The sequence below is a fragment of the Vidua chalybeata genome, chromosome 9, assembly GCF_026979565.1.
Source record: "Vidua chalybeata isolate OUT-0048 chromosome 9, bVidCha1 merged haplotype, whole genome shotgun sequence".
Classification (NCBI taxonomy): Eukaryota; Metazoa; Chordata; class Aves; order Passeriformes; family Viduidae; genus Vidua; species Vidua chalybeata.
The window spans coordinates 8,939,324-8,966,108 of record NC_071538.1 but is presented as its reverse complement, the minus strand read 5'-3'; the positions used below and the strand labels follow the sequence as shown (position 1 = coordinate 8,966,108).

The following is a 26,785-nucleotide window of genomic DNA, read 5'->3' as shown; positions in this document are numbered from 1 at the left end:
TGGCATTCACCTGCCAGCTCAGGAAGATTTGTCCCCCTCCCTGGGTCTGACAGTCCTATCTCCCACGAAAATCTGGCTCCTCTTCTCTCTTCTGCCTCCGTATCAGATTCTAGAGGGTTTGGTGCTTGCTTTGCATGACGCTGTGCTCTCCTCCGGTTCTGGCACTGGTTCCCTGGGCAGCTCCTCGGATGGAATACGAGGAGTGTTCTTTAGGGAAGTGAAATCAATGCAAAGATCCTTCTCTTTGCTCGTTTATACAGCCTAAGCATGGGCTGTCATGGAGAACTGGTATTTAGATGGGCTTCATCGGTAAAGGGGCTTTGCACCGTGATGGTTTCATTCGGCACATTAGCACCTCCATGCCAGATCCTCCTCCACTGGGGGCAAGCCTGCTCAGGATGGGGTTTGATTCCTCTCCCTGCCCGTGGGAAGCAGAAAACAAAGCACACTTCAGGTCCGCTGGGGACACGAAACTTGGTGAGGGTTGCACAAAACTCGGTGGAGACACAAATTTGTCCTGGGAGCTGCCAGCAAGCACAGCCCCGGCGCCCCCAAAATCGCTGCTCCGCCTCGCCATAAAACGCTCTGCTGCTTCTGCAGGACACCAGGGGTTCTGCCTCCAGGTCAGGGTTTTGTTTGGAGTTTGTCAGTCTGCAACTCTTTGCTTTGCAGTGGGTGAGCTGTTTGTTTGTTGTTTTTTTGGTGGTTTTTTTTTTTTTTTTGGGTGGGGGGGAAAGAAAAATCAAAGCAATGCAAAGCGCAGAGCTCTAAGGAGACAGTTTGCCTTTTTTTGTGAACCTGCCTCTCCTCAAATGCAAAACTGAACAAATAGAAACCAGCCTAGAAGAATTAAAGTGGCAAAGTCCACCTTTGTGTATAAAAGAAGTTGGGATGCCAGGCTTTCTCTTGTCCCTAATTTCCCTCTTTGTCTCCTCATTTCTTAGGGAATACCCTTTTCCATTGAAGGAGGCCAGGACAATAATAGCAGTAAAGCTTCCATAGAGTTGATTCATAAAAATAAATGACATGCAGACTTGCAAAATTATGAGAAATTAACTTCTTTCTATCTTTGAGATCTCAGTCCCTTGCTAACACCAAAATGTGAATCAAAAACTGAAATAACTCTTGCTGGGGATATTTTTGTCAGAACTTTGTTCAACTACAGGCAAAAGCCCAAAGATGGCTGCATGCAAATTATAAATGCTTTTATGCATTATAAACCACTCCAGATCAAGTACTGAAGAATTGCTCAGAAAGAATCAAGAGGAGGTTTTTGGTGGTTGGGTGGGCTTTTTTTTTCCCCCAAGAACACAACATTTTCTTATTTTAAAAAATTGCTATTTTTCCCAGACCTCAAATTTGAAATGAGACCAGAGTTCTGATTAAAAGTGATGTGAAAGGAAAATGTTCAATTGGATAATGCACTATTAATGTTTTTCTTAAGGGTGTAATGCAGGGGACATTTTAACAGGCTTGTCTTTTTGGGTTTTACTCCCTTTTTTGTAACTCTATTGTTAGAGGGAGTGACAGCAGAAAGAGGCTGTGCAAGGTTTAAATATGGACAGGAAATTTCCCACATGAGGACAGGCAGAAAAATTTGCTGAGGCATCAGAACGTAGCCCTACTCTCTGGGAAGTGGATGTGAGACCAACACCTTCCAGAAAGGAAGAAAACTCATGTCTTGTCCTACAGCTGGTCACAATCCAAACACTGGGGGATCTAATAATTTTAAATACCTTTTTTTTTTTTAAAGCAATAGCTAAAGTAGGACTAATCTCTTCCCTGGCTGATGGGAGAGCAATAGAAACTGCACGGCAGGTTTTTCATAGCATCAGTTTCACTAGTTTTTACTGAAATACATCCCTTTATTAGCAGCAGGGAAAAAGAGGTGCAGGGATGAGGGAACAGGAATGAAGTTCTTTTGGCTGGAGGAACCAGACTTTTGTGAGCAGCCCAGACCAGCTGCACCAATCTGGTGAGACCATGACCACAAGTTTCTTCAAGGATGGGGAGACTTGGCCATGAATTCTCACATAGGTCTGGAGTTCCCACGTCTCCATCCAAAGGCCTGTGTGGCCAAATACACACATTTTTTGGACCACAAAGCAGCTTGTGGTGCCAAGAAACCTATCTTCAGGGGAGGTCAGTTAGAAAGAGCTGGTTGTCATGAAATGTTTCTTTTGGAAGAAAACAAGAACAAATAAAGGGACAAGGCTGAAGTAGTTAATCCAGGACTTCCAATTTGTCTTCTCACCATTAGATTTTGAGCAGTCCATGCTAATCCTCTTGAAAGAGTGGGTCAGCAGCTACAGTTTCTCCTTTGAATATGGTCCCACAGAGCTCCTAATTGCTGCCACCCACCTCACCTGACCCCAAGTTTGGGACAAGCGTGGTGTTTACCTTCCCTGCACCTCATTTTCCCTGCTGCTAATAAAGGGAAGCAATGACTGCTGCCTGCTTTGATGAAGTCTCCTGTGATCTACCAGTGAAAAATACAGTGTAAATGCAAGGAATGTAATTATTATTATCAGCAAAGAAGCTGCCTGCTGACCTCAGAGCTGATTTATAGATTCGTAATTGGTTTAGATCAAAATGGTGATGAGGCAACAAGGCTAAACATGCCAGTGCATTCTTGCTATGCCCAATCCAGTCTTGGGGGACAGTAAATACTGCTGTTAACCCATGCTTCAGGACACCGTGACACCTTCACAATCTTCTGAGCTCCAAGTGCCCCAGTGATGCTGGGATTTGAAAATTCCCAGTCGATACTCATTGTGTCACACGAGTCAGGTCAGCTTTCAGCCTGTGTTTTGCCACAACGAATTGTGTGCAGACCTCAGGAATGAGAACCCAGTGCCATTTGACATTTACAGAGAGTGTTTGATTTCAGAGAGAGGTTGTGGATAACAGCAGTGAAGAGCCCCTTCCAGCCTGAAAAACAGCTGCTGTTTATATTATATAATCACTTTTTGCTGCCCTGGAAAATGGAAGGTGAGGATTCATAGGCTGCATCCAGTTAAAATTACAGGAGAAGCCCTCATAGACCAAAAGCCAAATGGGAGTTTAGCTGTAATTATGGGTCAAACAACTCCTCTTAAGTAAAAAGTGTCCTTATTTAATGATGTGACACAGCATGGCTGTAGGGGATTTGCTTTTCAGCAGTTTTTTTTCCCCTACCTCTCATTTATTAAACTAATCTGGCCAGAAGGAGAACACAGCACAGCCATGGGGAGGGCTATAAATCTTCCTGCTTTGGAGCAGAACTCAGGCCCTAAGTAAAGGGAGGTTGGGAACCCACTTCCTCCATCAACAGGTTGTTCCATAATTATCCTCTCCTGGGCTTTCTCCACCTTCCCCTGCAGCCTGTAACCAGAGTCAAGAGCCAAGATCCTGGGCAGAGTGGACACACTGCCAGGCCCCCTCTTTCCCAAGGTTGTGCAATGCAGTGTCTGTTATCAGTGTCCTCAGGATCTTCCCACAGCTGAGACAAAAGGTCTGGGGTTATTTGTAGATGTCTGTAATTTGCAGGTCCTCCCTTAGTTTGATTTGCTCTTAAATATAGGACTGGGAACTCCTGTGCAGAGTCGTCCCTCTCATTGCTCGATGTTTCCTCTGTACTGAGCGTGCTGTCAAAACAAATATTCCCCTGCCCCTGTTTACCACGTTCAAGTCTGGCATCTCATACTTCAGGCCCGACTTCCTCCCAGCTGCTCATAATCACGATTGCCTGAACATCAGCTATTAAAGGCTTTTAGCAGTTCTTTCCCCCACCCAGGAAAATGAACCGGATCATTCAGCTTCTTTTTTTTCTGTGAAAACGGTGGTTAGAAATCTGCTTAGCCACTGGGTAAGATTGGGATCATCCATCCTTAGCTTCCAGCCTTCCCCCTGTAGCCAAACTGGCTCCTGGCTGGTTTCCTTCACCAGATATTTAAAGACTATCGTAGTATTTATCTCTTCTTCCTTTGCTATTTATGTGCTGGATCCTCGAGCTTGTGTTCCAATGAGTTTTCATCACTTTTCCCATGTTTCCGTTTGCTCCCAAGGTCGTGGATGGAGGAGGGGACCCCCAGAGAAGCTGTGGATGGCAGGACTGGCACTGTCACCTCCTAAAACTTCTCCCAAGGTCCCACACGAGGTGAGGCTGGGATTTCTCACGGGTCCACCTTGCAGACTTGGCCTCTGCACCACCGGCTGTTTCACAGCAGAGCAGAACCTCCGTGACAGAAACCTGCTGAGCTTAGGGTGAGGGTTTTCTCTTCCTTTAGGAGCACAGGCAGCTCTGGACACGTGAGCTGCAAGGGGACAAACCTGATGATTTATCCACTAAGCCACACAGACCCCTCCAGCTCCTTAAAGTGAAACATGTGCTGCTGGGCTGGGCAGCGAGTTCCCACTTCGGCTCAGCCCTGGCTTGCTCCAACACCCAGAGCCCTCGGACAGCAGAGGGGTTTGGGGAAGGCAAGCAGCATTCCAGGAAATCCCACTGCTGCAGGAACACGCTCCTTCTGCTGGCACTTATTTTGACTCCAGCCTTTGTTATTTGCAGGAGGTGAAGGATGTTTTGCTTGACTTTTGTCAGATTATGATGGGCTGTGCAGACGAAGCGTCCTATCATTCATGCTATTTGTGGCAGCAGAGTGTGGGTGCAGCGTGCGGGGCTCATGCTCAGGACTTGGGGTCTGTACAGAAAAGGTTCTTTAGACCTCTTTTGCCCAATTAGCGCCAGCTCCTGTTAAAATCTGAAGGAGCAGAGTGCCTGAATAACTTCACAGAACACCACCGGGATCCGCTGAGATCTTTAGGTGCTTGGCAGATGCTACACAGCAAACTAAACGTGAAACCAGAGCTGGGTGACTTAAGTTACTGGAGGAGTCGTTTTAACCCCGCCACTTCATTATTGTTGGAATATTTTCTCCCACTTTACCTCCCCACCTTGCTCTAGGGAGAGGAAATGGGTCGTTACAACAAAAGCACCTTCCCCGGAGGCTTTAGCAGGGGATGGCCTCACCATTGCTGAGCATCCCTGAACCCCGAGGATCGATGAGCACAGCTCCAGGGGAGAAGGAGTCAGGTAATCCCTGCTGAGGCACCCAGAGGCTATGCCAGGAGGACCAAGCTTTTCCTGAGCTCAGGAGTGACACTCCAGGCAGTGTCTCACAGGATGGTGGTAAGCAAACGCACTTGCACAGCTGCTGTCGATGAACACGAGCTCACCACACTTTAAAATAATTAATCTTATTTTCCTACCACATCTTGAAGCATTGAAGGAAAGAAAAAATGTGTTCCTTGACTGATTTGAGGCTGTAAGTGCTGTTGGAGTCAAGGGTACTTATTCTGTGATAAGTGTCTGGAGCTATGTGGGGCTGCACTAGATGGGCAAATATATTTGCACAAAAAATGTTTAACATTTCCTAATGGGGATTGTTTGGAATTTCCCACTCAATGGAAAAAAAAAAAAAAGAAGTTAATATTTTGATTTTCTGACTCAATTCAGAAGGAAAGCACAGAGTGAAATACTGGAATTTCTCAAGGGAAAACCCCAAACTCAAAACCACCCTAATAACGTGAGGAATGGCGAAGAGAAGCCCCAGTCAGTTTTGGCAAGTAGAAATAGCAGCAGATTGGCTTCCCCCTCACAAGGTTACCTACCTTGGCTGATAATGCAGATGGGGGGAAATGCCACGGGGGTGTCCCTTGGGGATGCACTTCCCTTCTGAGTCCTGCCATCTGCCCCTGTTTCCTGGAGAACTCAAACCCACCCACCAAAGGTTTTCCATGGGTGGGGCAGGATGACTGCTTTACAGCCAAACCCACCTCCATTCCCCTGCCCCAACCCACTCCTGCTCGCCTCGGCACCTTCATTTTGCCTCTCTTTGTTCGTGAGCTCATTTTCTGTTCAATAAACCCCCTGGTTGCCTGGCTTTCATCTGTGAAAATGTATAGATATCCCCTCCTAAAAAAAGATAAAGCACAACAGCTGATGAGAGGACGTGAACCACCCAAAAAGGTCACCCCTCTACCACTGTGGGTGCAGGGGTAAGCAGAGCTCTGCCCATGCCATTTTCCCCCACTTTCTCCACTTAAGCAAAAATAGCTCCTCATAAATACAACCAAATTGGGAGAAAACGTCCTGAGGCAAACTGGAAGCTCATTACAGGTCCTGCGCTGGCAGTGTTTGTGTTAGGCTCCCATTAAAGCACAGTGTGTATTTTTGGGAGGTTGGCCACGGGCAGGCTGCTCCCTCCCCAGAGCCTCTGGCTGCTCGCAGAGGTGCCAGCCTGTCGAAGGCTGTCCCGCTATGTGCTAATATCTTCTCCCAGTGAGGTCTGGCGGCTCGTTCATTAGTTTAAGCACTAATCCACGCTGCCTCGGACTTATTTGGATGGAGACCTGCCCTGCAAGAAAGCTGCTTTCCATGTCTTTCCCCTGAACAGTTAATCCACCTGCTGGGTGCGTAACCCGGCTGCTTCTGCAGAGCTTCGCAGCAAGATAAGACATGCATGGCTTAGTGCCTGCAGGAAACTTGCCTTCTTTATTCAAATCTTCCTCCACGAGCTCAGCCAGGCAATTGTCTTCCTATTTTCATGCCAGTTCAGGCAGGGAGCAGGCACACAGTTATTTGAATGTTTTGTCCATAATAAATAAAAGCAAAGATGTAACCCTGTGTTTAGCATCCTCCCCTCGCTCCTCCAGCCTGGCAGCACGGGGCGGGTGGAAAATGTCCTGCAGCCTTTTGTTCACCTCCCATTCATTGGTGCCTGTGCAGTTTATTCACCCTCAGCCCAGGGTGCTGCTCTGTGCTCGCTGCAAGGTCACATCTGCATTTGACTCTGCTGGAACATCAGCTGCAGTGCAAGAATTTAGCACAGAGGTAACTTCCAGTTCCTTTGTAGCTCCTTTGGAAAGCTGAGGTGGTTAGACACAGCTGTGCTGTGTGAGTTTTAGGGTGCCTGTCAATCCACACAGAACCTCCTTTCCACGACTTAACCCTGCAGCTTCACATCACCCCAAGGAGTCACCTCCAAACCTCAAAGATTTTTGCTAAACACAGCCTACCCTAACTCATAGGTGGCCCAGTTTACCTGCCTAACAGTGTCGTACCTAATTTTGCCAAGCACAAGGTGATTTATCCCACCCCACACTAGCTTGGAGATGCTGCCCACCCTCAACACTGCTTGGTGAAACTCATCCCCTTACACATTGGACGTTGTTAACATTCACTTTTAAAAGGGGCTTTTTCTGCAGCTACAGAAAACAAAAAATGGGGAGGGTTATTTGCTGTTCAGGGGTACCCTGAGTTCAGAAGTACCCCCAGGTCTGGCAGATAAGGGGCCTGAGTGAAGAAGACTGAAGGAAGGTGAATTCTGTCAAGCCTTAATTCTGCCAGGGCCTGGAAGGTGGAGGGGGTAAGACCCGATAAGGAATCTCTCCTCTAGAAGAGCATCCGATTAAATCTGACCTACAAGCAGAAGGTGTTCCTACTTAATTGCTTGTTCAAAGGAAAATTGGTCCCCAGCTGGTCCCTCCCCCACTGACTTTGTGTTAACTTGCAGCATTTCCTACGTTCTTGTAGGGGAAGCAAAAAACCTGAGCAAGTTTTAAAGTGAGAAGCATTATTTGTGAGGAAACCCCCTGAAAAGTTAACCAGGGGATTCAGCTGTGGTAAAACAGCAAAAATTTAGTAATAAAAAGCTTTATTTTTTTTTTTTTTTTTTGACAAATAAAGGGAAAGGAATATGGGATATGGGAACACAAAAGCAGTTATTAATGAAAACCAAAGGAAGTATTAACATATTTTTAACACTGAGGCCAACAAGCTGGTGGGACAGATGGCTAAGGGATGTGGTAAATCCCTTTTAATCTGGCACCTTCACATTGAGCCTGGATTTCTTCCTAAAGGACTTGCAGTATCTTGTCCATAGGCTACAAAGCTAAATCTAAGAGGTGCTGGATGATTCCTGAGAGAGGGCTGGAGCATCATTAATTTGTTGATGGGCAGTGTTGGTGACTCCTCAATGGGTGAGTTAGAGCTGCTAAGTCCAACAGGCCCAGACTCCCCCAGATCCACTCAAGGGGATGCTTAGGCTGGCCCTGCTGAAAAGAATTACCTCTCCTGAATTAAGCAGTGTTATTTCAGCTGCAATCGTCTCATCATTTACAAGCAAAACTTTCATAGACTTTTTCTGGGTTTTATTGTTTTCCCATGGAAAGAAATACCTTGTAAAGGAAAAAAAAATCCCCATTTCTTTGTTTTAAATAAAAGCTTCAACAGGCTTTTCCCTCCCCTAAGCCTTGGTAGTATTCTTCCTTTAATTTAAGCAAGGTTTGTATCAGTTGACTTGTGCTTACTTGACTTGAGGTAAACACGACTAATCCTGCTTAAAAATGGACTAAGAATATCTACTCAGTTTAATGAAACAGATTAAAATTTTACCTCATATTAAACATTAACAACTTTTCTTGTTCAGACAAGCCCTGGGAGGCTGGAGTAGTGTTATTAATTTGTCTTCAACATCACTAAAATTTCTTTGAAAATAAGCAAATTACGCACTTGTGCAGAAGGCAGATCCCTTTGAAAGGATGGTACTCATAGGAGATCCGGCTCCCTTTCTTCTTTTGATAAAAAGAGGTTTTATTCTCTTTTTAACATTTTATTTTCTTCCTGAGTTCCTTAGTGAAACAGCACCATTCTTTCTGTTCCATTCATGGTGTTTCTCCAGGGGAAAGATCAGCCTAGCAAGAATTAAATGCTCCTTTATTTAATTTATATCTCAGGCTGACCTCAGCTCACATGCACTCACACCACACACCTGGAAATGGAGATGTCAAAGCGTGGTGGGGAAAGCTCAGCTTTCCTGTACAAATGAACAGACAGCTTTGTTTCAATTTTTTTGTTTTTCAGGTGGGAAAGAGAAGTCACATTTTATTTCAAGTTTTGGTATATTTTTGAACCATTTCAAAGACTTCAGGAGCGAGCTGAATCCACCACAATTCCCATTCATCCCGTCCGTGGATGTGTGTGTACACAGCTTGGTGTTTTGGCGGTTCTGTTCCTCAACTTTCTGCTGACACGTGGAAACACTAAAAGGTGTTTTTCTTAAATAACAGCCCATTGTTCCTGCTGGTTATGAACCCTCAGCACAAAGTCAGATCAAACCCTGCAGAGTTCATGCCTTCAGACACCACAGGTGCTCAGCCCTTTGCCACCAGCGCTGAATTACCGGGCAGCCTCGCACTTCACGTGCCCCAAAACGCAGCTCTGAGAGTCACCCCATGTGAAATTGGAGGGGAAAAAAAATAAATAAAGAAGCCCAGACGGTTATTTTCTGGGTTCAAGTGAAGAATTAAATGCCCCACCAGGCCACAGCACTATATATTAAAAGCAGAGCTGCCTGCGAGGTGCCGCCAGGGTGGCACTCGGCGGCTCCGGCAGGGCAGGAACTCGCAGAACGAGACTTTCTAAGGAAACTGGGAGATGATCCCGGTGACTTCGCTCCCTTCTAGCTACAGATAGGATGAGGCGTGGATTCATCACAACCAGTCGGATCATTATTACCCAAACACACACATAGGTGTAGTCTGTGCCCCGAGGAAATTGTAACTCGAGACAAGCTAACGCAGGCACTCCTGCGCCGGCTGGTGCCAGTGGGGGTGGCTGCAAAGGTGATAATTGAAAGTTGTTGGGTTTTGGGGTTTGTTTGTGTGTCTTTTTTTCTTCCCCCCCGCTGAGTCAACAGGAGGTTGTTTTCTGCCTTCTGCTTCCTCCAGTGAAGGTGACAACTTGTGCTCGGTTTTGCTGGGTAATCCAAGCAGTCAGGGCTGTGCCCAGAGCATCACCTGGCACCCAGGAACAAGGGTAGGAAAGTCTGGAGGAGATGGGCAGTAGCTCCTGTCTGAGGGCAGGTGTATGGACCATGTTTACAGAAGCCAGGAGGCAAGTGATTCACTTCATTCCTAAAAATCTGAACCTCTGATCTGGTGTCCAGAGGAAAAGGTAAACACAAGGGAGGAATCGCTTGCCTTTTGAGAGGAGAATGGTGGATTGCAGGCATGGGCTGTGTCAAGGCAAAGATGGGGGGAAAAATGCAGCTGAAGTGGGGTGCTGGCTCCAGGGACAGCTGTGCTGCACCCCAGCCATGGATGTGGGCTTTACTCCAGCCCTCCTGTGCTGCAGGACCTCAGCCCATCCCCTGGCTCCACGGATGAGCGATGGTTTCGGCTTTACGAAGAGCTGGGTGAAACCTTCGGACACCCAAAACAAGGCAGGCTTGGAGCATGAGAAAAACAGGTCTCTGCTTGTGGGGCGAACCTCCTCCCTCCCCCTCCCTTGATTGAGAGCTTCATATCCGAAAATCATTGAGCAGAAGTACAACAACTCCAGCCTCTGCAGGCTGCCAAGGCGTTCTTGCTGAGTGAAGCTGTTTAGGTGCACCCAGACACGGCCGGACCTGGGGCTTGCGTAAACCTCCCTTCCCCTGGAACAAAAGACCTGCTCCCATGGCAGTCAGGTGCAAGCACGAATCCCTGCCTCTGAAAACGTGTTCAACCGGTCTCAGTGCAAAAAAAAGACAGGTTTGACCAGAACGTCCCCTTGCGCAGAGAGGCTCTGCCAGCCAGGCCCCAGCATCAAAGGCAGACAGCTGGGTGCTCCGCAGCCCCTGATTAGCATCAGCATGAGCAGAGCCCGGTGTTTGCAGCACTAAAGGCCACAACCAGCACCCAGCCCCGGGCTCCAGCAACACGTCTTGTTTGCATGAGTGCATCTGGGTTTGTACACCCCGTCTGCCTCCTCGGCAGAGCTGCAGAGAGCAGCAGCATGCGAACCCCAAAGTGTCCTGGCTGCTCAGCATCCCAGCAGGAAGGACCAAGCAGCACAGCAGTGCAAAGTGCAAGCTCCAGCTGCACCTGCAGACACTGCAGAAAGTGGTGGCCTCAGGATCCCAGCGCTCATATGGATTTGTGTTTGGGTTTTTTTCCATTTCACCTATTTATTTTCTCTTCCTTCCTGCCCCTCAGGAAGCTGTGGCAGTAGATACATCCTGTCACCATACTCATGGTTTGTGGTACTGACAACTGTGCTCCTTTGGCTTTCACTTCTCTGTGGGGTTTCATTGAAATGCTCATTTAAAATCACTCCTTATTCCTCCTGTAGCACTGGAACCTTCCTCTGTGCTTGGCTAGCCCAGAGGTCTCCAGGGACCCTGCCTTTTTCCACCCATGCTGCCAGAAATGATCACTTCTCTTAATCCCCAGGCAGTGAGTAGTGGTGAGCCCCAGCAAAGTTCCACCCAGCTTGCAAAGCTGCCCTTACCCTCCCCAGGATGGGATGGAATGGGACAGCACGGGAGAGGCGGGCAGGAAGCAGAGGAGGAAACAACCATCGCTCAACCATCCACAAATAGGACTTGGCACTGCTGACGCTCAGCCCCACATTATAGAGTTCAACCCTGTTGCCTTCCATAGGTTTGTCCACGGCCTTTTCTCCCTCTCTCCAGGCTGACCCACACATCCTGAGTGAGATCCCGTGAGTCGCCAGCCCCGCCGCCCTGCCTGGGCTCTTATCACCTCCTGTTCTGCTTCCCCTCTGACCCTTCTCCAAGCCCTCCTCTTTCACCCAGACATCTGTATTCCTGGCTTTTTCCACGTTAAGCCGGGGTTAAGATGCAAGCAAACGCTTTTCTCAGCCCGGTGCTTGCTGCACTGGGGCTGGCTCTGCACATGGAGGGCTCCACAGGCACATGGGGCAGTGTTTCCTTCTCCTCTGGGGGTTACTTACACCCAGGCAATGCATTTGGGAGAGCAACTGGGCATTAAGAGCCTGTCCTCACAGCCACTGCCCCGAAGCTGAAGTCTCACCTCTGCAACACGCTCAACCTCCAAACACTCAGGCTCGGATCACACGTGGCACCATGAAAACTCCCTTTGCATTTGGGACAGGTGCAGGTTTACGAAGTTTTTCCATGCGTAATAAAATTTTACTCCTAATTAGGATAATAATAGCAAGTGCTAGCTCTGTTCTGCTGGCTTAATTTCCACCTGCTCTTTCTTTGCAGTTTGATGTGGTATTTGCTTCCTGTCATGCATTCTTGCATATTATTTCTGTGCCGTGTTATCTCGCTGATGTGGTTCACTCAAGGAGTGGTCGAAACGCAGCTCTGACCGTGTGTCACCACCAACAAGTTCATTTGCCTCTGTAGGAGGAGGAAAATAACAATAATAAAAAAATAAAAACAATAATAAAAATAAAAACAATAATAAAAAAAATCCAGTCTGCCTCATAATTGTGTGCTGAGCACATGTGCCTCTCTGAGCACATGCTGTTGTGAGATTTTTTTTCTTTTTTCTTCTTTCCCCTTCCACCTACATTTGCAACCCAGCAAGCTGCAAGATTTTGGTTCAGCCACCAAGTGCCTGCTTTTCATGGGAAAAGTGTTTGTGCGGAGCGTAGCTGGGAGCCCTCCCAGGCAGGGGCTGTCCAGGACAACCAGCAGCTAGGCTGTGGCCCTTCAGATCTTATTTTAGTTCCATAATATTTCTTTAAAGCTCCTAAAATTGTTAAAGTAAAAGGGATGCCTTCAGTAAAATGGGATTTGCTTTAAGACTGGACATAGAAAAGAGAAGATCAATGCAAACCCACAAGTGTCCCCAGCCAGGAGCTGGTGGGACGTTCTCATCATGCCCATCAAAAATGGCATCTGGTCCTTTTTATCCAGCTGCCCTCCTGTACCATCACTTCCTGTACCATCACATCCCCAAATGCCATCCAACATCCACATCACACTTCCAACTGTCCCACTGGGCAAGGACTCTCTTTTTCTGGCAAGGAAAGGGCAAGCCAAAAGACAGAATGCAGCTTGCACTGGGATGTTTAGTTGTGTTATGAGCTTTTATTTAAAAAGCACATTTATACAGCAATAATTTCGCAGATACAAACTTCAATTTTGTATTCTACAAAAGTCTTTGAATATTCTTCTCTTTACAAAATGGAACATTACAAAAATACAGACAATTTAATATGTTTTTTTATACAAATGTCTCTAATTGTAGTTATTTTCATTAAAATATTACTACCACAGAACTACAATATTTTAGTCGACTATAAAAAATTAATTCAATGCTTTTTTAAGCAGCAAAATGTAAATAACACAGGTCAGGACACAGTTTATAGTCATAGTGGATATATCTAAAATTGTTTCAGAAATAATATTTTACATAGTTAATTTTTAAGGTTTTATACATTATTTATATAATATTTATAATATAAAAAAAAATCATAGCTTGCTATAAGTTGAAATGATAGGACGGATTCTGTGAGAAGGATGTGCAAATGGCCGTTTCTGCATGTTCTGCGGGATCCCTTTGCAAATGCGCTTTGTGGAAGGGCTGCAAACCAAGCACCTGTGGCTTCTGGGCAAAAAAAAAAATTTCATCATCACACCCGAGAGAGGCACAGCTGATTTCCCACCGGAGTGACCCAGCGGAGCACAGGACCTGGTACTGCCATGGCGCACCCCGGGCTGCCCCAGGAGGAGGAGGAGGAGGAGGAGGGAGGGGATGCACAAACCGACTGACACCCAGGCCGGGACGTGCCGCCCAGCAGCCCGTCCCAAAACTGCAGAATAAAAGTTTCCCCGGGACTCAGCCCCGGGGTCGTAGTGCGAACGAGTCTTCGGCAGAGCCGCCGCTCCCCTGGCGCAAACCGCCGGCTCCCGCGGGCGGGCGCGCACGGAACCTGCTGGGAGTTTCCCTTGGGGGAAGAGGGGATGGCTGGGAAGTGGAGGATGCTCTTTTCATTCAGGGGGCTCGGGTGGGATGAGCCCTCGCCAGGGAGCGAGCGGGGAGGAAGAAATGTGGCTTCTCTGTGCAGAGGAAGGAGCTCTCCGGCCTCACCGCGCGTCTCGGGCCGCTCGTTAAAGGCATGTGGTGTGAGCAGAGAGAACAGAGACCCTTCGGAGACCTTGGACTGGGCAAGCTTCTTCTAAATTAAGTCACAGTATGGAAGAGAGGAGGCAAAAATAAACTAGGGTCGAGAAGAGAAAAAAGCAACTCTCACAAACCAGTCCCAGATCTTGACTCAGTGCTGTTGCTCATACGTAGTGCTATGCAATTTAGTCGTGAGTTGGTTTTTTTTCTCGCAGGCATCGGAAATTTTCACGTCAGAAAAAAAATCTAGGATGGCCAGCTTTCCAAAAATCCCTTAGTGTTCACTGGGCTAGGAACAATTTGGCGTTCACTACAACATGAACACTCAAACCAATTGCACATCCAGAACTCCGGCACCTCTCTTTGTTTCTTCGGCTTTTCGTGTAGTGTGGGTTTTTTTTTTTTTTTCCTTTCTCATTGTTGCCTTTGCCTTAGTTGACCACCACCACCCCTTTCATCCAAATGTCGCAAGTTGAAAAGACCACAGAGTAAGACTTTACTGGTCGGGCAAGAAAGTCTCTCCCTACATTCTACTGTCTGATGAGATTTGAGAGCAGCAGGTAGTTGCTGTCAGCAGTCACTTTTTTTTTTTGCAAAAAAAAAAAAAAAAAAAGTTTAAAATACAACACCCATCTGATTCCTCGAAGTTCTACACCATGTTGTGATGATTATTCCTCTCAATGATGTCCACAGGTGAAAGGATCTCCTTCCGGATGGGAGGTGGAGGCAGGCAAGTCTTTGTCTTGGGCTTGAAGAGATCTGAGACGTAAAACACCTGCAGGAGTAAGTGGAAAAGGCAAATTTAGCCACAGTGGGTGATGCTTTGTTCAAAAAGTTGGTTTACAGAATATATACACATCTTTAAGCTGCAAAAATAGCACTTTTTGAATGCCTGCCCGTAACAGCTGTGAAATCCCAAGCGCCTGCTACCACCTTTCTGTACAGCAGAGAAAAAGGCTCAGACCTCACAAAACTCTAAAAACATGAGAGGACAACTTGATTTCTCACTGCGTCATCACCAAGTGCAACACCCAGACCTCTGCTGAATGGGTTGAAAAGCCAGGAAACAGATCCATGGCCTGCACTCCAATAAAATAACAAAGGTCTCCAAAGGGCTGGCCTGACTTATCCTGAGTGGTTTCAGGGATGGAGTCGGTGTAAAACAATTTATTCAGACAGACATCAGGTAGGCAATTAAAACCTTTCAAGTCAAAGCTGTGTTAGAAGCTATCAGCAGTGAGTCAATGGTGAGCCATGCTCCTCATGCCCCACCAAGGCACCAGTACAGAGCTGGGGTCTGGTGGAAGCCAAGGGCTAAGGAGAGGAGAATCTATTCCTGACTCCTTCTTCCTAAATATCCCGTGATGTAACCCCTCTCCCGGATGTGAAAAAGCCAGTGCCTGGCAATTTCGGAAGGTAGCAACACAATAAGAAACAAAGTGCTGGGAGGAAACTTCCACATCCTCTTTTGGCAGCAGCACGAAGCTTATCAGTCCTCCAGGACTGGGGCACTTTCACCCTTGCCAAACCTCAGCCCTGTGCCAGAAGGGAAAAGAATCAGACAGCACAGCTCCTCTGGATAGAGCAAGAAATGGCAAGGATTCATCATTTTGTCACCTGGCGCCACAGCCCCAAACTTCCGTCCTGCCACCGACTGTCCCTGCCAGCCCAAATCTGACAGCTCATCTCAGAAAGCCTTAAACCCCAATAATCTGGACTGAAGCCATGGGTTTGATGAGCTGAAATCCCAGGATGAGCAGCACGTGGCTGCAGGAATCAGCAGTACATTTGTTTTTTTTTTCTCACACTACTCAAGTGCAACATTTAATCACCCAGATAAATCAGGGGAAAAAATAATTCCAAGGTGTTTATAGAAATAATATTAGATTATGACTTCCAGGCTGGGTAACACAGGGAGAAAGCAAAGGTTTGGCCTACCTGCATCTCCACATTTTCTACCCACCCACAGCCTTGTGCAACAGGTCGAGTTGTCCTTGGAAATAACTTTAGCAAGCCCCTATCAGCACAGCAGATAAGGCTCAAACTGCACAGACAGCAAAGCTGCTGTACACAGCAGTTTACTCCTACAACTGTAACCAGGGATGAAGGAAGCTGATCTGGTGTTGCTTTGTGGAAAAGCAGAGAAGGAGCTGATGTACAAAACAGTTATTTTCTTGATGTATGTGCTGGTGTCAGGCTGTTTGGTTGTGGAACAGAGCTGATAAAGTTGTTTACAGGGCATCCGAGTGGCAGCCTTTGTATGTTTGGGTAAATAACAGGATCCAGCTGATGCTCCCAAGGATCACAAGCTGGAGTCTGGCCCCTTGCTGCAGCATCCCAGTGTAAAACTATGTTAAACTGCTCTGACAGTGGTTTTCTTTTGGGCTGTTAATAACTGCAAACCCCCCCCCCCCCCCATTTGTCTGGTTTGGTGCATTTCTGGTGCCATCTCACTTGTTTGTCGACCCTCTGAGAGCTGGATTCAATCAAAAAGGTGTCCAGCTTCTGCACCAAGATAGCCATGACAAATCAATTTATGGGAGGGGATTGCTGAGTGCAAGAAGCATCTGGGGATTGCTTTGAGTCTGGTCCTTATTTTTGACAGGAATGACTTATGGTGGAGTGTCATCCTGGGTACTTTTGCTTTTACTGTGCTGCTTTTCAGGCTTCATTGAAAGACTGGTTAAAGGGTTTCATTTCTCTTTAAACTGTATTTCACTTTAACATGGCTGGAGGTTATATAAACATTTATAGGAATCATGAAACATGATCTTTGGGGGTTAAAAGTGTGTTAAATCCTCCTAATGCTCGAACTGTTTAACACAAAAAAGGACTAATAAACGTGCTAAGTTTTTCACTTGGATTAGCTCCATTTCCTGTAGAAGGTGCTCTCCACCCATAAAGAAAACTTGATGGGAGAAGACTGAGAGCATTTTAAGCCAATATCTCACATTCCCACTTAACAATTCCTATTACTTTTCATCCTATTGAAGCAATTTTTAATCATATACAGAGAGGTTAAAACAACTCCTCTGAGCGAACCAGAGCAACACTGGGAGCATGTCCTTCTGACATCTCCCCTTCTCCCTCTCCCTCAGATGAGACATAAACCACACAACACACAGCAAGCTGCCTGCAAGGCGCATAAAAACTATTTCTATTTGAGAAATCCTCGTTGTATTTCACCCTGGCTCCAAGTCTGAATGTTTCATCAGCTGGAAGTGCTTGACATTAATGTTTTCTGCTTGTTATTTCAGGCACTGAAAGACAAACGTGTCTGCTGCAGCACGACCTGGGTTTAAGCTCGGGCAGCCTTCGGAGATGAAATCCACAATTGGTTTCTACTGAAAATTATGGCCTGATAACTGTGGTGTTTTTACAGCCCTTGGCTATCACCAGGGTGGACCCTGAAGGCTTTGCTGGGGGAAGGGGTGGCTGGGAGCACCCAGGGTGGGAGGTGATGAGTCTTCAGGTCCCTCCCTCCTGTTTCAGAGCAGCCAGTGCCAAGAACCCCAAGGACATACCAGGAATTTCAGCAAAAAGCTGCTGAACTGCTCCTTCAGTGCAAACTCTAGGGTGCTTTGGGATGACTCTTCCTCCTGTCCTTTACTGCCACCTCCCAAAATGGAGGGAAGTCTGCCAGGCCCTACTAGGCAAAGACTCCCACCAGCAAAGCCAGGTTGTGGAGAACAGCTGGTTCTCTGCAGGCTGATGGAATGAGACAAGGGCTGGGTTTAAACCCTGCCCTGAGTTCTAAGTTGAAGCCTGAGATGTTCCAGGTTACTGAGCCATTCCTGCAAAGTGTTTGGACACAACTGCCCCTTCCACCAGCGGGCTGGGAGAGCAGCTCAGGCTGCCCCAGGCTCGCAGGCAAACCCGAGCCTGCCTGGGAAACTCCAGGCAGCTGCTTCCTATGACACAGGAAAGCTATCCCAGCCCTGCCACAGCCTCCCCTTCCCAGCACAGCTCCCAGCTGCCGGAGGGCTGGGAGGGGACAGCCAGGCTGCTGCTCGTCCCAGCCAGGAAGCATCCGGACACCCATCCCAAGCATCCGGAGAGCTATTGTCCTCTGGAACCACTGCTGGGACCCAGGGATGGACTGCCTGGTCCCCACTCCCCTTCCACACTGTGGCTGTTATCCCACCTCCCAGCAAAAAGACTTCTCCCACCTCCCCCTCGGGATCTGCCAGCCCTGCATGGGACATGGGCACCAGGCAAAGGCAAAACCCCACAGCTACTGCTCACAGAGTTAGTAATACTCCATGAAAATGTCCCAACAATGACATTTTTGTTTTGGCTTTGGAATATTATCAATGAATGGGAAGTACATAAATAACCTATTTTCTCTCCCTGCAAAATGTAATATTGGTGAACTTAACTCCTTGTTCCCAAGACTGATTTACTTTTAGAGCAGTTAAAAAAAAAAACCAAAAAAACACCAACAAAAACCCCTACAAAAAGTGGTGAGCTGTTAAAATCTTGCTTTTGGGGAATTCACATAGACACAGAAACCACCACAGCCCCCAGCTCCTTTGTGTCTGTCTGAGGCAGCTGCCTGACCTGGTTCTCCCCCCATCCTGCCAACTTAAAACATCTTCATGTGTCACTTCGAGTTAGAGGGCTGTGGCATCATGTCACCCTTTGGAGAGCAAGTGGCACGAGAGCCAGCCCAGCAGCTGAACAGAAGTGGGCACAGCTTTTGCTGGCCGCTTTCTCACGAGCCCTTTTGCTCCCTGAAAAATCCATCAGCCATCAGCCAGCCTGCCCTGGTCAGGCTGACACCAGTTTTTGGAAGGATTGTGTGTGGAAGATCCGAAGCACCCCAGACTCTCTGCTCAGCTCCTGGTGGAAAACCTTGCTAGGGAGCTTAACTGAACACAGCTGGAGAAGCCAAAGCTTCTGGAGGAGAGGGAAACACCCTCCCTTGACCAAACAGCTTTCAGTGCCCCGAGCTGCCTGGACCAAGCTTTTGGAGCCTCCCACCACATGCCCAGCTGCAACAGGGAATCATCCTGCTGTACCCACAGGACCTTCCCAGCACTGCTGCTGCCCAGTTTTCCCCACTCACCACGCAGTAAGCCACCAGGGCTCCCTGTGCAAAGCCTGCCAGCACGTCAGTGGGGTGGTGCTTGTGGTCGGACACGCGGGACAGCCCGGTGTAAAACGCCATCATGATCAGGGTGAACTGGAGCAGGGGACGGAGCAGGCGGGCTCCCTTCCACGTGAATCTGGCCTGCAGATAGAACTGTGGGAAGAGAGGGAAACAAACAAAAAAAAAGGTCGCGTTAATTCGCTCAAATTTGCCCAAAATGCAGCAGCAAGCGCTCTGTGGGCGTGGCTGTGGGGCAGCCTGTGGCTCAAGGAGGGGAAGTTGACAAAAAGGAAGGATGCTCCTTGCACCTGTGTGGCCTCTGGAGGGATTTTAACCCATGGAGGGGATGAGGACAGAGGTGGATGGGCACAGCCCTTCCTCAGTGAGCCAGAAATGGGGGATTGGGACCCCCTGCACCCCAGCTCTGCTTCAGCCACCACACAAACACAACATCCCAGTAAAGAAATTCCTCCCCAGCATTATTAAACATGACAACACCAAGGTCCCAAACTGGGGTATTTACGACTCATACCATCTCTCAGAGGGAAAAAGAAGAGTCAATGCAGCATGCTAAACCTTCAGAGCCATCCTGAGAACTGCCAGACATGGCCACAACCACCAACAATGTGCACAATGCCACCCTCCAACGCTCCCACCGTGTTTCCCAGCCCGAGCCCCGGGGTTTTCAGGGAAACAGAGAGCAGCTGCCCCACTGCATGGCCTGGGAATTCCCTCCCTGGGTGGGAATGACAAGCAAAGCCCCTGCTCAGCCCGAGAGGAGGAGGCCGTGGTGATGTCAAGCAGACATTGTAGCCCTGCCGTGACTATCTCGGGCCCGTTTCCGCTCCGGCTGCCGGGCACGGCCGGTTCCTGTGGGAACGGGGAAGCTGGGCGGGAAGAGAGGGCAGGAAAACAGCAACTCCTGCCGTGGATGAGCGCAGGGAGGAAGGCTGTGGGAAGGGAGGGACGCCGCAGCAGCCTCCAGGCTTGGGGAGCAGTGTGGCTCAAAGGGTGTGAAAGTGCCTGGCAGAGGCTGCTCGGCTCCTGCAGCCCAGCCCCGCAGCTCTGCTCTGCCTGCTCCTAAATGCAGCACTGGAGTCAGACCCAGTGTCCTTCAAGGGGTTTACTCCCCATTTATGATCCCTTTTACACACCCAGAGCAGTTTGCATCGCCTTCATATAGAAGGGGATGAAGCTCTCACTGGGTTCCCTGAAACCACAAATAACTTGATGACAACATAAAAGCATAAAATGACCTATAAAAGCAGAACTATCTGGGAAGCTGATAAGGGGGAAGCTTAATTTTGGTTAATTTAGTATGTTTGGCTGTTGCATAAACACTGTATCTGCCCCTTTTTGGAAAGAAAACACACTGGGCTCTTCAGAAGGAATGAAACATCACATTGTCTGAATGGAGCAGATGCTCCAAATTATCCAGATTGTTAGCCAATTAACATGGAAGGGAGCAGCACCAGAACAGCTCAGTGCTGGCTAATGCACATGGTGATTCTGGGGAATATAGCTGCAAAGCAGCCCGAGCCTGGGAACGGAGCCACGGCCCCATGGAGCACATCCCACACCCCACATCACAGTCCCTTCCATCCTAAACCATTCCATGACTCTGTTTTCATGTTCAACAGCCTCAACTCAGCCCAGGTGACAGTGCAAAACTCAGGTTCCAGTGTGCTGCTGCTGCTGCAGAGCAAAAATAGCTCCAAGTATTATATATTATAAATATAAACCATCACTCTCAAGGATGAGAGTGACTCTCAAGACTCTTCAAGTCTTCAAGGAAGACTTGAAACCTGATTGTCTTATTTTAATCTTCTGTCTTTGTCCCATCAAATCCCTTAAGGAAATTTGCTGCTGTATAATCTGAGATTTGCCACTTTTGCAAGTCTGGACATCTCCTCAAATCTTTCTACCCACAAGCCTGGACTAAAAAAGTCATCTAGAGGTGAGGGTGCAAAGCATCAATTAAAAATTAGCAATAAAACGCAAGGAACAAGTTTGAAGACACAATAAAGTAGGCGCTTCTGGGGCTGAACTGTGTCCCTCATGTGCAATCTTCAGCCCTGGAAAAGGAGTAAAAAGCAGTGTGGCACCACAGGGGGTGTGCTGGGTGTCCCCCAAGTCCCCAGCACCCAACTCACACCCACACCTGCCTATCTTGGAGGACTAAAACACACAGGTTTATCCTGTGCCCCTCAGACACTGCAACACCAATGTGAGGAGCTCAGCTGAGTTCCTTTTGCTGCCACAATAAAGGCTATGGAAAAAATTGCTCTTTATTCTCCATTCATAAGGACAAAAAAAAAAAAAAAAAGAGCTTAACAGCACTCCTCATATTCCACGGGCATTTTTATGAACATTACAAAAGCTGCTCTCAAACACCAGGATCCCCTAAATACTTTCAAGGTAAGACCTGGGGTGCTCCAAACTTTGCCTCAGTATGAAAGAGAAATCCAGTTAATAAGGCAAGGTCAAGAAGTGAAACTAGAATTTAGGGGCTGAAAGGATCAGAATTTCCCTAATGCAGGAATTAGTGCTATTACCAAGAAATGGGAAGTTCCTAGATATTTATCTAAAAATCTGCTTATGAAGGTGTTTTTGTTGTTTTGGTGGGTTTTTTTCATTTGGTTGGTTTTGGTTTTTTGTTTTTTTTTTGTTTTTTTTTTTTTCTCCTGGGAGCAAATCTGAAATGCTGCCTGCTACAGACTGACAGATTTGGATGGGAATGTGGAGCTGGAATGGAGCCCTTCCCGGGAGGGGGTGGAAGAGCAAGACCACAACCAGGGTTATTTCCACTACAGATCATCACAGGGCAGCGAAAACCAGGAGCACCAGGAGGAGCAAGGGTGGGTGAAATGGGATCACACAGAGTGGGAGTTACTTGGAGTTCCCATCCGCTGTCTCCTGGCAGAGGCTGAGTTACCACAAAGCAGATGCCTTGAGGGATGTCACATCACTCTTCCTGTGCCAGGGGACTTCCACAGTGCTGGTGGGGACAGCCCAGAGCCACACACAGCCTCTGAGCAAAGCCAGGAGGAGCTGGCAGGGGACACAGGCTCAGAGCATCACCTCCAGCCTCGCGGGGCTTTCTGCTCTCCAGAAATCCCGTCCCCTCCACAGGGCTGGACTCCATCAACCCCTCAAGCCACACCTGAAGTTTCCTTCTGGGAAACAGCTGGGCTTGTTCCTGGCTGTCTGACCCCAAGTGACCTCCTTCTCCAGCCCCATCTGCAAGCACAGTGGTACCCAAAGTGCTACAGGGCCAGAACCTCTCCAGCCCAAACTCATCCCACCCTAATGACTTTGTTCATCCCTGGCTGGACAAAGCCAGCTGGAGACTGGGGAATACAGAATTTGGCTTTCAGCATTAAGCTGGCCAGAAGGCAAGGACAGGAGATGGGCACAGACCTCTCAGCATGTGCTGTTTGCCTCTTCCCTGCCTTTGTTGAGTGCACAGCAGCCCACAACCCATCAGAAATATCCCCAGCAGCTCAGTTCACAGCTCAGCCTTAGCCTCTGATGTAATTCCATTTTATTTACTTCCTTAGGTCACCACCAAACTCAACCCCAAGTCCACAACCACCACAGAGGTTCCTTTACAAGGGCACATCACTGCTCAGCTGCACCAGGGCACCTTCTCCACCCTTCAGCAAGGAGCTCCAGGGAGAAGTCTCACACTCCCCTGACACATAAACCCAGCACCATCTCAGTTTTCCATTTCCACCAGTAGAATTCACCACAACCCATTCTGAAGTCTTCTGCTTCACCCACTGACACATATTAAATACACACAGTTTGCTTGCATTTTATCCAGAATCAGCCAATGTTGCAGAGAGATATTAATTCAGCATTTCTGATATTTAAATGTAGCTTTTTTGCACCCTTCGTGTCATTTCAGGCAGCTTCATGCTGCAAGTAAATCAGCATTATGGTCTCACATGCTCCAAGGGAGTGGAAAGCATCCATTGCTCCCTGCAAAGACTCCCCCACATCCACAGAAACAGAACAAAGAGGTGTGGGTCAGCTCCAGAGGGCTGCATGGAATAAGCTGTTCCATACCTCCTCTTTCCTCAGCCTGCTATAAATACGTATTACAGCTCGCTCAGCCAAGGAGTAACAAAGCAAGGAAAATTAGGACAAAGAGGATTACCCAAGAGTTATTTCCCCTTTTAATTTTTTTTATACAAAGGCCTGATGTTAATTGAGTATTCATGGTGACAAGAAGGCTGCGAGAAACTTAGCCCTGAAGTGTCAGCATTTAGAATGAAATCCCAGGGGATTTTCCTGTGTTGCAAGTGGCTTCCCCATGGACTTTTCCCTCAAAGCCCTCCAGGGCTTGGCATCTATGAGTGTTTTCCTACTAGGAGCCCATGGACAGCACAGGGCTCTGCTGCTGTGCCAGGAAATGGGGAAGCTGTGGTCACCCACCCACTGCTCACCAAATACCTGGACAAATCCAGCCCCACGCTGCAGGCAAAGCCCTGTGCGATGCGTGGGAATCCATGGATCTTTTAATAGACTGACTGGAATCTTCTGGCACCCGTCTCCACCAGGTGAAGCAAACTTGAAAACATTTTAGTTCAGAATGGGCTCTGCGAGTGAAGCCAGGGAACGCCAGGAAAGACGGGAAGTGACTTATCCTTGAAATATGAAGTATTGTTCAATCAGGAGCACGCTCGGGACACGGCTGATCTGCCAGGCCTCTGCAGGACACGCTCGGCCCCACAGGTACCCCAGCTCTGCAGAAGCTCCTGGCACACTCCTGGTATCCAAAGTGTAGGCAGCAACCTGCTGCAGCACAGCCCTCACTTCCCAGGAACAGGGCAGCACCTGTTTTGTCTTGATTGAAATGGTTCCCTGATTAAATCCATCAAACACACCTCCTGCAGGCACTGGCATGGTGGATGGCACGTTTCTAAGCAGGCTTTCAAAACCCCAACTCATTCATTGAGGTGGGCAAGACAGCAGGGTTTATCTTGCATCAAATAAAATCCCTCTGGCTTACTATAATCTCTTTTTTCTTGTAATTATTTTTTTTATATATTATCAGCCTCTCCAATGTGTCAGATTTTCTGCCTCCCTTTTTCTGTGAGATTTCTCTGTCAGGCTCTGGCAGTGACCAGGGAGCTGATGGAGAGCAGTGCTGCTGCTAGACAAGCTGGAATCACTGAATCATTTAGGTGGAAGAAAGCCTTAAGATTGTTGCCTCACCTCTCTTGTCTCAAGTTGCCTTTTTCTCCCTTCAATTTATCACCAAATACTTGATGTAATTTTTCCTGACTTCTTAAGGCACAAGGCAACTGGACAGCTGGCCAGGCAGAGTCTGCTACCAGCCATATCACAGTTCTGGGACAAGGTGAAAATTAAAAATAGAATAATTTTTAAGGGAATGTCCCCTGCACAGAGGGGGGTAAGTGGAGCAGCCTGTTGTCCTGGGTTGGGGGGTGTGGGGCAAAGTCTGCTGAGTGCTGACAGCTCAAGTGCTCCCATATGGGGATAGGGAAGAGCAGCAAAGAGAGACCAGAGGCATCTCTGTGCTCTGGAGCATCACACAGGAGCTAAACACCACTTCTAAAGCCTGTTGCAAAGTTAGAAAGAACATCAGGCAGCAGGCATTGGTGCAAAGCAGCAGTGGAAAATGAGCCATGCAGGTTTTCTGTGCATCCTGTGGGAACTTGGAATGCACTCAGCAGTTCTGGGGTCTCTGCCACCAGCCCCCCAAGCCCTGTATTCCCATTTGTTTCTCACCTGCTCCAAAAGTGCTGGAATTTCAGAAAACACATGAAAAAAAGAAAGTTTGTCCAGCAAGCTGCAGCGAATGGGTCAACCCCTGGTAGAGAAGCCATCACCATCCTAATAGGGACTGGCAGTCCTTGCTGTTCCCAGATTCTGGGCTTGAAAATATCTCAGGGCTGACTTATCTGACTGCCCACGGACCTCCCCAGAAATAAATGACTGCCCGTGTGAGCGATGGCTTCCAAACTCAGCTCAGAAAGGTTTATGACGGGCTGAGCCTCCTGTGAAGCATCACCAAGGCAGCTCTTCATTGTAACACAGCCGGGAGGAAACGGCCAAAACGTTCGCTGGAGAAATTCAGAAGTTTTCCAAGAACAAAATAAGAGGAAAAACAAAGAAAGAATTTAATACGCCGCCCACAACTGCCTGCCTGGAAAGCTCAGTGATTCAGCTACAGGAGTTGCTCACAGGGAAGGGGATCCAAGGCTGAGAAGGCAGGAGGGAGCAGTGGTCACTTATCTTTCCAGAGGGTAAGGATGGGGGGAGCACTGCTGATAGATAAAAGCTCATGTTTCATGTTTTTATCAGTGCAGTGCTGTTCCTCTCCTTGCAAGTCCGAGATTACCAGGGATGGGGGAGGAGCACAAATCTTAAAAGCAACACAAAACTTGATTTTTTAATGAAATGACTTACAGAAAAGGAAGACCAGACACAAATCCCTCTGAGCACCCCCCAGAAGGGCGTGTGAGTGTGTGTCCAGCCCCTGTGGGCAGCGCTGCCTCCTGCAGTCCTGGCAGGAAGCACCTTGGCAGCCACCCCGGCCCCAGCCCAGGCACAGGAAGGGCAGAGCCATTTCTCACTGACAAAGGAAAACAAGTCCCAGCCCTCCCCTCCGGAACCAGGCGGGCAGAGGCTGCTCCACCTGCTCCGCCGGCACATTTCGGAGCCAGGCATCACCTCCTGACATGGCCAGGAGAGCACATCCTGCCCCTCCATCCATGAAAAATTCTGGCTCACCCCAAACTCTCCTCAGTGTGCAAACAGAATTGCACAGGCTGTCCACAAATTTAGCAGGATTTGGATTTAATTGCCACCTTGGCCACATCCCAAAGCTGCACACACAGCTCAGCTATCACCCCAGGAGCGTCTATCCTAAATAACACCACAGCAGCTGAGGGTGGATCCTCCCACCAACAGCTCACACTCTTCTTTTTCAACCAACTTTCCATGTGCAACGCTCATCCTGCCATTGCTGGTATGGAATGTGGCATGGGGGACAGGGCATCAATCAGCTCAGTGAGGTCACTTACCACCAAGTACAGCATGGTGTACAGGGAGAAGGACGCGTGCCCGGAGAAGAAGGACTTCCTGCAAAACAAAGCAGGTGCTCAGAACCAGCCAGCATAATCCTCAATATCATAATTCTCCCTATAATATGGTGACTCGCCTGTGGCATCTGAGGGTGCCAGACCAGAGGGACTCACAACCCCCAGTTCTTTGGTTTTTTAAAACCCCGGTCATCCGCCCTGCTTGCTGGTGAGGCAGAAAGCAAACGGATGGACAGGATGCTTGCATTGTTTGTCCCTTCCTGGCCTACTCATGGGACAGCAGTTATTTCCAGGATAACCCAATAACTCATCATTTTGCCTCAAATAACCGGGAAACCCAAAAGAAATTAGAAGAGAGCAACTTCTCCAGAAGCTTGATTGCAGCATGAGGAATGTGCCTCTGGAAAAGTCAAAATTGGGCATCTGATGGATGTGATAGAGCTCCAAGGGGAGGCACTGGCAGCCCTGCCTATGTGGTGAAGCCTTTCCTGAGGAGAAGCTCTGCTGTGACACACGGGACAGCTCGGACTGCTCACCATGAGCTCAGCTCTGGGGGTGAATTCCCACAGAGAGCAGCAGCTCAGGGAAACAATAGTGTAGGAGTAAAGAGAAAGGAAAAGAAATATTATTCAGCTGAGTGCCACACTTCCCAAGGGAAACTGCTGCCCACTGGAAAATAGATTTATGGCCT

General features: G+C 48.1%; 1 protein-coding gene across 1 annotated transcript in view; it reads right to left on the bottom strand.

The window, feature by feature from the left end:
- Window positions 1-12,870: 12,870 nt before the first annotated feature.
- PLPP3 (phospholipid phosphatase 3) overlaps window positions 12,871-26,785 on the bottom strand; it is a 44,421-nt gene continuing 30,506 nt past the window's right edge. Inside the window, exons 4-6 of the mRNA XM_053950941.1 lie at window positions 26,077-26,134; window positions 18,995-19,171; window positions 12,871-14,701 (exon numbers count right to left, since the gene is read on the bottom strand). Of these exons, the coding sequence (XP_053806916.1) occupies window positions 14,576-14,701; window positions 18,995-19,171; window positions 26,077-26,134 (361 nt within the window). The 3' untranslated portion in view covers window positions 12,871-14,575. The remainder of the gene's footprint in view (window positions 14,702-18,994; window positions 19,172-26,076; window positions 26,135-26,785) is intronic.